Source organism: Trametes versicolor (genome assembly GCF_000271585.1).
Source record: "Trametes versicolor FP-101664 SS1 unplaced genomic scaffold TRAVEscaffold_11, whole genome shotgun sequence".
NCBI lineage: Eukaryota > Fungi > Basidiomycota > Agaricomycetes > Polyporales > Polyporaceae > Trametes > Trametes versicolor.
The window spans coordinates 1739581-1751933 of NW_007360331.1; the positions used below are offsets into that span (position 1 = coordinate 1739581).

The window sequence follows — 12353 nt, forward strand, 5'->3', positions numbered from 1 at the left end:
AGTGTGCACATCGGGAAGTGCCAATGAGTCGATAGTGAGTGTGTTGTCGAGACCATGGGCTAGTTTCTGCGCGTCGATAGAGATGTTGATTGGCGTTGAGGAGCTCGGCGACAAGTACTGAGGATGGAAATTACCCGCTAAAGACCGCGTCCAATCACTTAGCTTCCCTGAACGAAATAGCATGGGAAGCAGAGGTAAGAAAGACGCCAAGAGCGCCCGCATGAGCTGATATAGCATGGTGTCAAGAAAAGAGAGGTGTCGCAAGGATAGAAGAGGAAAGAGGAGGGGTGGTGGTGGTGGAAGAGGAGAAGAGGGAGGACGGTGCTCAAGCGACGGAAACGAACCTACCCCGTCACATTTCGCATCGTCACATTCTACCGCCGATGCTAACGTCGAACTCGTCTTGCCTTCTGCTCTCATCTTGCGCTCACTACAACCCAGTGGTCATCTGAACGTTGGCCGCTGAGCTCTCTGAATCGTATATGTCAAAATGTGAACGCGGCTAGACGACTGCCATCCACCTCCAGATGCCGTGAGGCTGCCTTACGAGCCTAAACGCACCTAGCGAATGGAGGACATCGCTGCGTAAGCGGTTCATTTTCGTTGCCACAGAACGGGATGCCGACCTTTTCCATACATAGGGTGGATGCTCGCCTTGTGCCAATGCGACGGTGGCGGGTTGGTCGATGCCGCGGAGAAAGAGTTACCGGACCTGGTCCGGTAGTTGATCCTAGCTGAACAGCGAGCATGTAAGTGTGCACAATTCTCAACAGATGGAGGGGCATACTCAGCGAATGGATGGTGGTTTGCTGCAGTACCAATATGATCAAATACAGGAATGCTTTGCGCATGCCCATGCATTTCATATCGTCAAATCCGAGGCACGCGGGGCTTCGTCAGGCTTCCCGCGAGACTTTGCACAAACTGCAAACTTGAGCGCGCCTTGGTGTGCAGTTCTACGTCGCCGTAACCATGCGCGGTGATGCAACTATACCCGCAGAAAGCTAGAAGAACATTTGAACAAGAGCGAGAGCACCTGGACAAGGCCACCCATATATGTCTGCCTCGCGGCAAAGCCGCTAGCGCTTGCCTGTGAACGCTACACTTTTGTTTTCTCCGTATCCACTCGTTTCCGCAACCCACGGTGTCGTCTTCCTTGACGATGCCTTTTGTCTAAACGAGCTAGAAGGACTTCCTGCGCGCCCTCAAGCACCCACAAACTGGTCTATATGTATGAAGGTGAGTAGGACCGGGACGAGTCGCACCAATCATTTCCGCGCAGCGCGCCTACTCGGAGTTCCAGTCATTTTCCCTCGCTCGGCACTTGTTGCTATACACGTACAGTTCGGTTGATTAGCTCACGACGTCGCTCATGGCAGGCCAATCCGTCTTGAACCCCATCTACGTCCATCCCCTCACTTCGCCCGCGTCCTCTCACTCTTCACTCTCGTCCTTCGCCAACTCTTCGCTCTGGAACTGTGACCTTCTGCATGCGCCTGTGCGTACGGCGTCTGCAGCCACGTCGCTTCCGGCGCCTTCGCCTTTTGCCTCATCCGTAGACGTTCATCCCCACTCGCCGACATGCGACTTGCGGCAGCGCCTCATGAACATCCTCAACTTCACGAGCGAGCCTAGCTCGACACCGCCCCAGGTATCTATCACGTCCTATGACCCGTACGCTCACGCAGGCCCCGCACCGCACCGCCCCACCTACCCCCATACTAGTGTGATGCTCTCTCCCTTGACGCCCGCTTATGCCCACAAAATCGCCGTCTCGCATCCATCTCTTCCCTCGCCTCTGCCTACGATGTCCTTCGCTGCCCCCGTACCTCGCATCCCGCTCGTGTCCGTACTCCGCCACCTCGACGCGTCGTGGGCGCCTATCTCGCCCGCCGCTTCCGCTTCTGCACCCACTTACGCCCACGACGCAACCCAAGGACCCGAGGGAGGAGCCGAACTGCCGCAGTTGGGACTCGGACTGGTGCTTGGAATGGGCGGTGTGCCAATATATATCCCGCGCGGGCAGCTCGACCTGGGCTCCCCATCGCAATCGCAATCCAGGTACTCCCAGCGCCTGCGCAGCATCGCACCCGCACCCCTGCAGCTCGCGTCGCCCACGCCGCGCGCTCCCCTCCGCACCCTCCGGCAGCCCGCAGCGCAGACGCCACCTGCACTTACCTCCGCCCATCGCGTCGTCACGCCAGCTTCGGCCGTCTTCGCGGACGTACCGCTCGCCACCGCCGACTTGTTCGCCACCGCGTTCTCTATCTCGCCACCGTCAGATCGCAAAGGGTCGACCTCGTCCGCAATGGCGTCGCCATCCACCGCGCCTACATCGCTCGTATTTCCTGGAGATTCGGAGAACAGGCACCCTGGGTGGAGTACCAACCCGCCGACGTATGTCGACACGCTTAACTGGCAGCGGTCTCCATCGCGGTCTCTGGGTAGCCCGTACTCTCCCTTTACGCCAAGGTCTGCGCACGCGGGCCCGTCAAATCTTCGTAGGACCGTGTACAGTCCCAAGACGCCCACACGCAAGTCAACTCGCGAGCCCCAAGTTCTGTTCACCCCTGCAGGCCAAACGGTCGCTGCACCGCCACCACTCCTTCGAACGGGCATAGTGTCGCTTCCAGATGTGACGGACGAAGGATTGCCGTCGCCGGAGAGTCAGCTTCTCTCGCCGCTACATGCGAATCTGCGACTCGATATGAACACCGAGGACCTCATGCTCAGGACAGAGAAGTGCTCCGAGACGATCGCGCGCGCATCGCTGGTACGTTCGTACATTTGTAGTACAAAGCCGAGTACTCACACGCAACTTTCTTTGGTAGTCTCTGTGCTCCTGCAGCCTTCTCCGAGAGCCGGAGGCCATCATTGCCCTCTGTGACGCGCTCCGAGAGACCTTCTTGTCTGTCCAACGCGCGCTGGATGGCACTCCATCTGATTTCTCTGTGGACGGAGTAGACGCGAAACGGCTGTGGTATGTCAAGCACTGGCAGGTAATCGCTTCCCTGGACAGGTCAGTCTCTCGTCGTTTAGGTGTACGCCCGCTTGCTGACGCATCAGTGCATCTGTCCTAGGAACCTCAATCTCTTTTACTTGCTCGCGCACCAGATCGAGAAGCGTCCGCCCAGGATCCACACGCTTGCGTCGCTCATCGACAAGCTGAGTACGTACCAGGCTAAGTTCGCGGACCTCGCGCGGCGGATCACTGTGCGTATACCCTCTCCGCAACGCAAGATACAGCATCACTCACCGCGCCTCTGTTGCCCACAGCTCTCGCACGAGAAGTTTCGCTTCCTCGGCCTCCGCGCCCAGCTCTCCTCGCGCACTCCAGTGGCCGACCATGAGGACCACGTCTTGCTGCACGACGCGCGCGCGACACGCCAGGAAGGGCGCGCACGGCGGCGCGAGATACGCGAGGAGATAACGCGCGTCCGGGGGCGGATGCGCTCGATCTGCGAGCGCGACCTAGAGAACACCGGCATGCCGAACACGACTTTTCACGACGAAGACGAAGACATGGATCGTCCAGGATGGGTCCGTAAGGATGGAACTCGACGATAGATATCAGAGAGCCGGGAGAGTCATCGTGGCTGGTGCTTGCGAAGGCGTGGCTGCCGGCAGGTGGGGCGCACATGGTACCTCATGGCTCCAGGCCTCATTTTCGTCCAGCTCACGCCTCGTACACTGGCGCTCGTCTCTGCTACGGTTCCCCGGGGCGATCTGGGTGTCACGACATGATGTAACGACCTCGCGACGCCGTACATGCGCCGCCACACGCATGACGGAGTCAACGTCTGCTTTGATGTATCTATAGGAAATGTAGCCTATGTATCGTCCATGATCTATTGCTAATGAAGTCACTCGTAGTTCCTACTGTTCGTCTTTGTGCCCACCGTATGCCTGTTTCCACGGAGGTTGCATCGCCGGTCGTTGACCCGGGATTCGTATACATCGCGCCCGGACCCATCTCGCCAATAGACCTCGTCCAAGTTTCCAGCTCAAGAGACCTAGATTCAGGGACTCGGAATGTGTCATGCTAGTGTAACTACAATATTGATATACATAAGCCGCGAACTGTGTCAAAACATGGGGAGGAAGTAGCACTCCGAGTCTGAATCTGGTTCCTGGACGCTGCTAGCACCCCTCGGCACTCGCGCCGGGAACACGGTTGGCGTCCAGAAGTCTCCGTCCGGCCCCGGGTCAAGTGAGCCATACTCCCGATAGAACCGCTCCTTCCTCTCGTCCGTCGTACGCGTCCTTCGCCACCCCGACAGCGGAAGCTCCGCGTCCTGCGCCATCAAGTCGCAGATGAGCGTTTCGGAGGTTACTGGATCCCGCATGTTCAAGATGCGTTCCAGCCGCTCAACAGCCTCCCCGTCAGGCAGGGTCCTGCCCTCGTCGGCCATGCACCGCAAGAAGCCGCGCAAGTCGTACACGGTCCCCACAAAGCGGATCCACTCGCGCTCTTCGCGCGGCTGCTTTGGGCTGGTACGGCTTTTCGACGACTCGGCCGGCGGGGATCCGGGGCTTGCACTGGACGGGTGTTGGGGTGGCTTGGTCACATCGACAGGCGGGCCCGGGAAGATGCATTTGTAGTCGCAGACGACGGAGACTCGGCGGGCGGGCGCTGGGGGTTGCTAGTGGGGGGAGGCTCTTTCCGCACGCCTGGACGTTTGGTAGTGGAAGCCGACTGAGCAGCTTGAGTCGTGGAGGAACGCTGAGCTTTTCGTTTGGCCTGCGAATTTTCACCGGAGGTTGACTCGGTTGTCTTCGGCGGCGCTGCCTTCTGGTCCGAGTCTGGCTTGCCATCCCTAGTAGGCCTAAAGCTGGCGCAGGGACGCCCAGAAACGAAGTCATGTTCAGGCAATCTGTCGTGAGTTGGGCCTGGGTGAAGAGGAAAAATGTTCCTGCATGGCGGGGTTTTTTGTGGACAGGTGTGAAGTCTACCAGTGGGATCTCAGCTCGTCCTGGATCGCCGGGTGCAAGGCCTACGGGCATGGTGCACCGCTCAGCCACTTCGTAATGAATGAACCCCCACCGATTGCGACCGGGAACGCGAAATCGACGGCGGCTATGGTCCCAGTCGAAGCGAAACACCCAGATCCCGCCATCGGACACCTGGGACAGGTCGAAGTCGCCACCGTGAGGGGGCACGCTGACGATAGACTCTCCGAATCTGTGCTCCTGGAACGCAAGAGGCAGGATGTTTGTAAGAGCCTGAGCCCGAACGACCTGGGAAGGCGTGAAGAACGGTAATGAGATGAAGGGGGAGTCCTCCACGGATACACGTGTGTTATGATGAAACGCAAACGAGATGACGGGAGGGGCCGCATAATGACAGGAAAGGAAGGGTGGGCATGTCAGGACTGTAGCCCAGCGCTTACTGCAGGCGTCCAGCAACACTGGATGGAAACCCCTACTCACTTATTCACTCTCTTGGACGTGAGACCTGCGCGCCGGTCGCCCATTTAACCGCTGCCAGTACGGTACGCATTCATGCGCTGCGACGTCCTCCTTGCGGCATGTGGTCGCCAGCCGTATAACAGAGTACGTGCACGACGTATAACTTGAAGGGAAGCAGCAACTTTGATGAGAGGGCTTACTAGTACATGTTCTGCAAGCGAACTTTGAAAATCCTGTGTGCTACGAAGCAACAGAATCCCTGAAAAACCATAGAGCCGCAATTTAGACAAATCCATACCGATCAACAGGTAATATCACGTACTTGCACGCGGGAGCTTCCACTACTGCTCCAAATGGCCCCACCATCGTCCTAAGGTTCGTGGGTTCCCACTCCCAGTTCCAACATCGCCGCCACATCCGGCATCTTCATGAACGCATAGTACTGAGGATGTGTGCATACTTCACAGCACACTGGCGTCGCCAGCCGCACGTTCGGGAACACGACGCGCAGGAATGACGCGACCGCACCCGGATCGTCGAGCGGTGGCGGGCGGCACACACCTAGTTCGCGCAGCCCGTGGCCGCCCTCCAGGAGCGGCGGCTCGGGGAACCATTCCGCCATCGTGTCACGGATCACGGGCCCGCGCAGGTGTAGTGTGTGTAGCTGCGGACAGTGCCGCGCGAAGGCGATGAGCGTGGCTGGCGAGACGTCGCCTTGCAGCGTCGTAACGAAGCGTAGCGCACGCAGGCGCGGCCAGGTCTCCGCGAAACGCGCGAGCTCGCGGTCCCCACCCACGGCGGTAGAGAGCATCATGGGTGTGCGGATGGAGAACTCTTCGAGAGCGGGCGCAAGTGGGAGCATGCCGAAGAGCGTGTGGAAGTCAGGGATATTGGCATGCATATGTCTTTCCTGATCGCCGGGTCCGAATCCGAATTTTGAGAGGCCAACAGCCATAGAGCGAAGCGCGGGGAACCGAGTAATGGCATCGTGGAACAGCAGTTCCAAGGTCGCACTGTCCCAATAGCGCAAGGAAAAATTGAGGGTGTGAATGTTGGGCGACGTGAAGGGTGAGAGAATCCCAGTAGAGTCCACCTCCGTCAAGGTGAGTGTCCGGAGGGCATGAAACCCGTGGATGCGGGCGAATCCGTCAGGATCCTCGCACTGCGAATCGAGAGACACCGATAACTCTGTGAGTCGTGGAAGTGTTGCGAGTCCAGCAATGAACTCTAGATCTTCGATAGAGCAAAGTGGCTCAAGGTGGAGGGTGCGGAGTGTATGGAGTTGGAGGACGGACGTCCAGGCTAGATTGTCGACACCAATATCGTCCGTGTATGAATATATCTGCAGCTCTCGAAGATCATGCAGCAGAGGGACCACCGTCTGGAGGAGGAGGTTGTTACCTGCGCACTCGTCGTCTGCCGCGTCCGTATTCCGTGCGTACATCAACCAAATAGTGAACTTTTGGAGGGTTGGCGTTACGAAGAAGTGGAGAGTCGGTGTTATGGAAAGGGGGAGATTGGCTTGATGAGGCGTCGTCAGGTTCCAAGTCAGCTCCTGTAGACGGGGAAACAGCGGTCGACCACGGCTGTACCTCGAGAGCTGATAGTAGACTGATGGGTGGATGCGATACGTCTCGGAATGCTTCGTGATGACTCGTACATGTTTTGCATAATGGCAGAACCGGTCCCATTCTTCCTGGCGGATGTCCCTTTCGAAGGTCTGCTACAACGCGTTAGCGACTGGTGGGTTAACAAAGACGAGAGCGTACGTAGTAGAACTTAGAGTTGACCTCTGTGTCTTGATCCCTGCTGAATCCGAAGAAGTTATCCTCCAGGTCTTCATCACTGTCGACGGAGTATTCCTCTGTATCATCGTCGCCGACGAGGGTAAATGACGGGAACAGTGCCCATGCGACCTTCAAACCGGGAAGTACACTCCACAACGCCGCTATAGCTGGTCCATAGAACGCCCTGCAAGCTTGAGCAGCACTTGATAGGCCACGGCGGCAGTCGAAGGCGGATTTGTGCTCCAGGGTGTTCCGCGGTTCTGTGGCGGAGGGTCTCAAATGTGTGAATACCTCTCGCAGGATCTCATCCACGAGCAGCGCTGGATGAGGTCCCGTGCCTTCAAGTAGAGTCTACATACGAGTAGGCCTCAGCACAAACAGCGCATCCCTACAGTCGCAGCCTAGCACTTACGGCCTTTCTGATAGATAAGTGGCCAGAGTAAGGCGCACGGGACATAATCGAGGACGAATACAAAGTGAGGGTTGGTAAAGTTGGTGTTGGGTGGTTAGCCTTGTATCCGCCTCTTGCGAATGAGATATAAACGATGTTTCGTGAGGCCGGGATCCTAAGAACCCTGCCGTATGATGAGTGGTCTGTTCGTCGCGCAGTCCGAGTCAGTGGAGTGGCGGTGCGGTCGACAAAATGCATACCATTCCACGTACCCTACGCACTTCGTGGCATTTGACTTCGTGGAAGTCCGTTTGAGTAGCAATGAGCCAAGTTGCAAAGCAAGTGGGCGCACCGTATGTCGAGGGAATCGTCCCGCCACATTATTCATCAAACCTGCCCTTAACTCGACGCACTATGCTTCATTCGGATATAACCGGCCGGGCACTCTGGCTTTTTCGAACACCCTCCGGCAGGCTTTATTCTAGTCTAGCCCATACCTATCGTCTTAGCCCAGGCCCACACACGACCAACTCTTGAGTGTGGACAGGTATGCGACACCAACAGGCACTAAGTATGCATAATCCAGGATTTGTGTCAACTCGATACGAGTCATACCGTATACGACATGTTTGAGCATGCATATGATCTCGCGAAGCTCTTATGTTTGCATTGTTCCCCAAAAACCGACAACGATGAAGTATTCTGTGAAGCAGGTGATTGCCATACTCGAACTGTCCCGGAAGCAGTTATATGACGCTCAAGTGATCAATCTTCCCACAGCGCCGACTCCTAAGTCCCCAATCTGCCGCCCGAGATATCAAGTAATGTACATCCTCACTTGTGCTTCTGCGATGACCATGTCTCAATCACCGCACCCTGCGATCCTCATTCCCGAAATCATCGAAGAGATATTCGATAAACTCAGGCCTCATACAGAAGAGGAAAGCATCTCTGGTGAAAGCCGGGTGGCGCTTGCGCGTGCGGCACGCGTTTGCAGGGCTTTCCGCGAGCCCGCGACCAGGTCTTTGTGGAGGGCGATACCTGGCATAGAGCCGGTACTACATTCTCTGGTGTCTGTGTCGCTGCTATCTGTTTCTAGGACACCCCTGACCGGTCTCGCATCGGTTTATATCGATGCGGCCGTCCCCACCTCGCGGACAAAGGTCAATCGGTCGTACACCGTGGCGGTGAGTGCCATACCCTCGCTGCTTGGAATTCGAGCTTACATATGTTGATATGCTGCTTCAGCAGAACACCGCTGCACTTGTACACCCTGGAGAGTGGGATGTTCTGTACCGCCGTGCGGCGTACACTCGAACCATCTTCAAAGGATCGCCGCGCTTTTGCGCCTCATCGGACGTCCACGTCTTCTTGAGCTACAAAACCAGCGGACGTCCTCTCTTTCCAAACGTGCAGGCTCTGTCATGGTTCTCGGAGACGCTCAATCACCTCAGTCTGCTGCCCCTTCTGTCCCCCACCGTACGGATGCTCAAGCTTAGCTTCGGACGAGGCGTCGACGAGGCGATACCAATGCATCTTATGTGGCGGTGGGTGCTGCTGAACCAGAATCAGCCTGACGCGACCGAGGGGATCATCATAGATCAGCTTCTACAAACGACCCTTCCCCGTCTTGGTGGACTGGTCGAATTAGAAGTGCAAGGGTCGGTCTTCGTTTCCCCCATGCAGGAATTGGAGTCGTGGGCCCGGATCGGCAGCCTCCAAAATCTGCGGAAGCTGACGCTCGACCACTCCTGTCTTATCGTCAACCCGGCTTACCTGCAGCATCTCGCGGCGCTGCCCGTCCTGGTGGAACTCTCGCTGCACCTCATATGTGACGGGGCCACCGTACAGACTAGTTTCCCCGGCTTTTCCGCCCTCGAAAAGCTCACGCTGGACGTGTACGCACGCTCCCACGAGGGCATCCTCGATTCCTTTATCTCACCGGGCCTGCACACACACTCTGCCAGTGTCAGGCTCGAGTACACTGCTCAAGCTGCTATGCCCGCCATCGTCAACGACATTGCCCGCGCATACCCACATATCCGTTCTATCTCGCTCAAAGAACACTCTAGACAAAGCTCTGAAGCGCCCTCTACAATCCCCTCGTTCGATGCAGTCTTCGGGCGGCTCGCACAGCACGCGGACGTCGAGGAGTTCGTCCTGCACACCCGCTACGGCATGTCCATCTGCACCGCGCGAGACAAGGACTTCTCGCGCCTTGCGCAGAGCTGGCCGCGCCTGCGCCTCTTCAGCTTCCTCTCCGCGCCGTTTGGCGCACAGCCCTCGCACCACGCCGTGCTCGCGTTCGCGCAGCACTGCCCCGCCCTGCGCACGCTGCACCTCCGTGGGGTCGACTTCAGCGGGCTCACGAAGGAGACTGTCCGGGCGCTCCCTGTGTCGTCGACGCACACATTGGAGGAATTCGGCGTGTGCGTACCGCACGCAGGCCTCACGAAGCGCTGCTGTCGTTTCCTGTGCAGGCTCTTTCCGGCGCTGCGTGTGCCAACGAAGCAGCCGTGGATGTGCCCGTCCTGCCCCGTGCAACGTCAGAACGGGTGTGCAACCGCCCTCAACACGGCCTTCCAGCTGTACAACGCTCCGCGCGAACGTCCCCCACGGGGGCGAGGCGTTGATCGGGGAAGTCGGCGAGGATCTGCAGGGCGCGCAGGACCGTATTGAGTAGGGTCGCGATGATGGTGAGCTATATGAAAGCGCGAAGACGAGACTGAGCATGATGTAACAAGTGTCGGCTTTACCTACGGTCGAAGGCTCAAGGTACGCAGCGTATCCAATGTAGCTGCCACTGACAGCGATTACTTATGGTGTGCGTGGTGATTTTGCTTGACCGCTGCAGCCTGTGCAGTGGCTCATCTCTGCCTCGTGGCTTGTGCCACTAAGACCAATGGGTATATGAGCCACTCGCTCTCTTCATGTCTTTCTCTACTGCCGTTCACGCCAAGATGTATCCACACGCCGCCCTCGCAACAGCAGACATACTGCACGAGATATTCTGGCATCTCAGGATCACTGACCCCGCAGACACATATGAAAACTCGATAGCAATGGGCACCTTGTCGCGAGCCGCCCGGGTCAACAAAGCATTCTGCGAACCTGCACTCCGGTCCCTCTGGTGGGCCTTGCCCAACGGCATCGACCCCGTGCTGATGCTTCTGTCTTGGTGGGACCCTTATAAAACATATTTCCCATTGTATGAAGTCGTGAGTGGGAGGCAGTCCTTTTTCTTGAGACGTTGTATTCACCAATTGCTCTGGCCTATAGGACATGGAACGAGAGTTCTCTATCTCGGAATGGACACGACTCATCACCTATGCTTCATATGTCCACTTCATACATCCCTCGGACTCGAAACCTCCACCGCGCCCAATCCCGCGCAGTTTCCTGGACTTTCTCCACATTACACAAAATGGACGCCCCCTCTTCCCTAATCTTCACCAGTTTACGTGGGACACATACACGCTCCATCAAACAGACCTATCCCTCTTTGCGCCAACGGGGCTGCACAAACTGACCATCCACGCGTCGGACGGCCCGAGGGATCTCCACCGGAGGATAAACGGATACTTCCCCAAGCCGTTCGACTTTTCGGACCTCGAGATGGCATTGCGGGAACTACGAGGCCTTCGTGCACTCGACATCCGGAGATTCCCTGGGTCGTCCATACATCCAACGGTGTTGACGTTAGTCGTTCAATTGCGGTGGCTCCAATCCCTATCCATCGACCCTATCTATCCCGTATTCGACATGGTGTTTCTGCGGAAGCTCTCGCAATTCCCTGTGCTTCGCGAGCTTGACATAAGCGTTATCCCCGATTGGGGAGCACCTCTCCCGGACCTCGCCTTCCGCGGATTCCTTACTCTTCGGAAGCTCATCTTACGACTCCACGACAGAATCATGACCGTGCTCCCGATATTTGCGTCCCCGAACCTCACATCCCTCTTCCTAGAATCATATGCGCGAGACGCCTCAGTTATACCCAAGGTGCTTAACCTCGTGGCCCACACCTACCGAACGCTCCGTTCGGTCACCTTCGAATGGCCCCACGCCCAAAAGACCCACGCTTCTCACGGCCTCCTAGACGACTTCGACGCCGTGTTCGGTAACCTCCTGCTAATCCACACCATCGAGGAGTTCACGCTCCGCACGCCCCGCGAGCTGGTCATCTCCACCGGCGGAAACGCCTCGCTCGCGCTCCTCGCACACTCCTGGCCCAAGCTGCGCGTCCTCAGCCTCTACGCGACGCTCCGCGGGCCCCTCACCCACACCGTGCTCGTCCCCTTTGCACGCAGCTGCCCCGAGCTCCGCATCCTGCACCTCCGAAGCGTCAATTTCGCCCACATCACCCGCGAGCTGCTCGCCGGCGCGGCGCCTCGTGTACTCCCTCACGGACTGCGGGAGCTCCACATCTGCAACGCGCTGGTCAGCTCTGCAAGCGAGCATCTAGCGGCAGAGCTCATCCGGAGACTGTTCCCGCGGGCGCGCTGGGACGCGCCTGCGTGGGGGCTGGGGCGCGCATGCTGCCTGTATGCGGGGTTTCGCTGCGACGTCGTGATGGGGAAGCTGGTCCCGCCTACTAGCGTGTTGCGGGAAGGACCGGATTTTTGTATGGAGTATAAGCGTCCGAGTCGCTGAGCGGATGGCGTCGGGCCTTCTCTCGGTATGGTGGGTACGTATGTCGTTCTTCAGCGGCTGTTCTCTGAATAAACTGCTGGCGGCCAGGGTGCTGAACAGATCTTTCCGCGAACACC

The 12353-nt window shown here is 57.7% G+C and overlaps 4 protein-coding genes across 4 annotated transcripts; 3 read left to right on the forward strand and 1 right to left on the reverse strand.

Moving 5' to 3' along the window:
• Positions 1-1766: 1766 nt before the first annotated feature.
• Positions 1767-3870, forward strand: TRAVEDRAFT_60635 (uncharacterized protein). The gene is made up of 4 exons (XM_008044969.1): positions 1767-2773; positions 2832-3019; positions 3081-3213; positions 3277-3870. Exons 1-4 carry the CDS (start codon positions 1808-1810, stop codon positions 3565-3567), a joined length of 1578 nt encoding a protein of 525 aa, XP_008043160.1. The 5' UTR covers positions 1767-1807; the 3' UTR covers positions 3568-3870.
• A 1731-nt stretch (positions 3871-5601) lies between these two features.
• On the reverse strand, positions 5602-7653 carry TRAVEDRAFT_66760 (uncharacterized protein; the record flags this gene model as incomplete). Its single annotated transcript, XM_008044970.1, has 4 exons — positions 5602-5668; positions 5732-7129; positions 7179-7547; positions 7609-7653. The coding sequence occupies 3 exons, from the start codon at positions 7651-7653 to the stop codon at positions 5780-5782; spliced, it is 1764 nt and encodes a 587-aa protein (XP_008043161.1). The 3' UTR covers positions 5602-5668; positions 5732-5779.
• A 791-nt stretch (positions 7654-8444) lies between these two features.
• Positions 8445-10270, forward strand: TRAVEDRAFT_23436 (uncharacterized protein; the record flags this gene model as incomplete). The annotated part of the gene is made up of 5 exons (XM_008044388.1): positions 8445-8608; positions 8687-8774; positions 8836-10016; positions 10068-10142; positions 10174-10270. 5 exons carry the CDS (start codon positions 8445-8447, stop codon positions 10268-10270), a joined length of 1605 nt encoding a protein of 534 aa, XP_008042579.1.
• A 247-nt stretch (positions 10271-10517) lies between these two features.
• TRAVEDRAFT_52045 (uncharacterized protein) lies at positions 10518-12237 on the forward strand (the record flags this gene model as incomplete). The annotated part of the gene is made up of 2 exons (XM_008044618.1): positions 10518-10805; positions 10867-12237. 2 exons carry the CDS (start codon positions 10518-10520, stop codon positions 12235-12237), a joined length of 1659 nt encoding a protein of 552 aa, XP_008042809.1.
• Between the last annotated feature and the right edge of the window lie 116 nt (positions 12238-12353).

Bases quoted from the DNA above. Each gene is read 5' to 3' on its own strand.
- TRAVEDRAFT_60635 (XM_008044969.1), top strand. From the start codon at position 1,808: ATGTCCTTCGCTGCCCCCGTACCTCGCATCCCGCTCGTGTCCGTACTC. The intron at 2,774-2,831 runs GTACGTTCGTAC...TTTCTTTGGTAG, and splicing joins CGATCGCGCGCGCATCGCTG to TCTCTGTGCTCCTGCAGCCT. The intron at 3,214-3,276 runs GTGCGTATACCC...TGTTGCCCACAG, and splicing joins ACCTCGCGCGGCGGATCACT to CTCTCGCACGAGAAGTTTCG.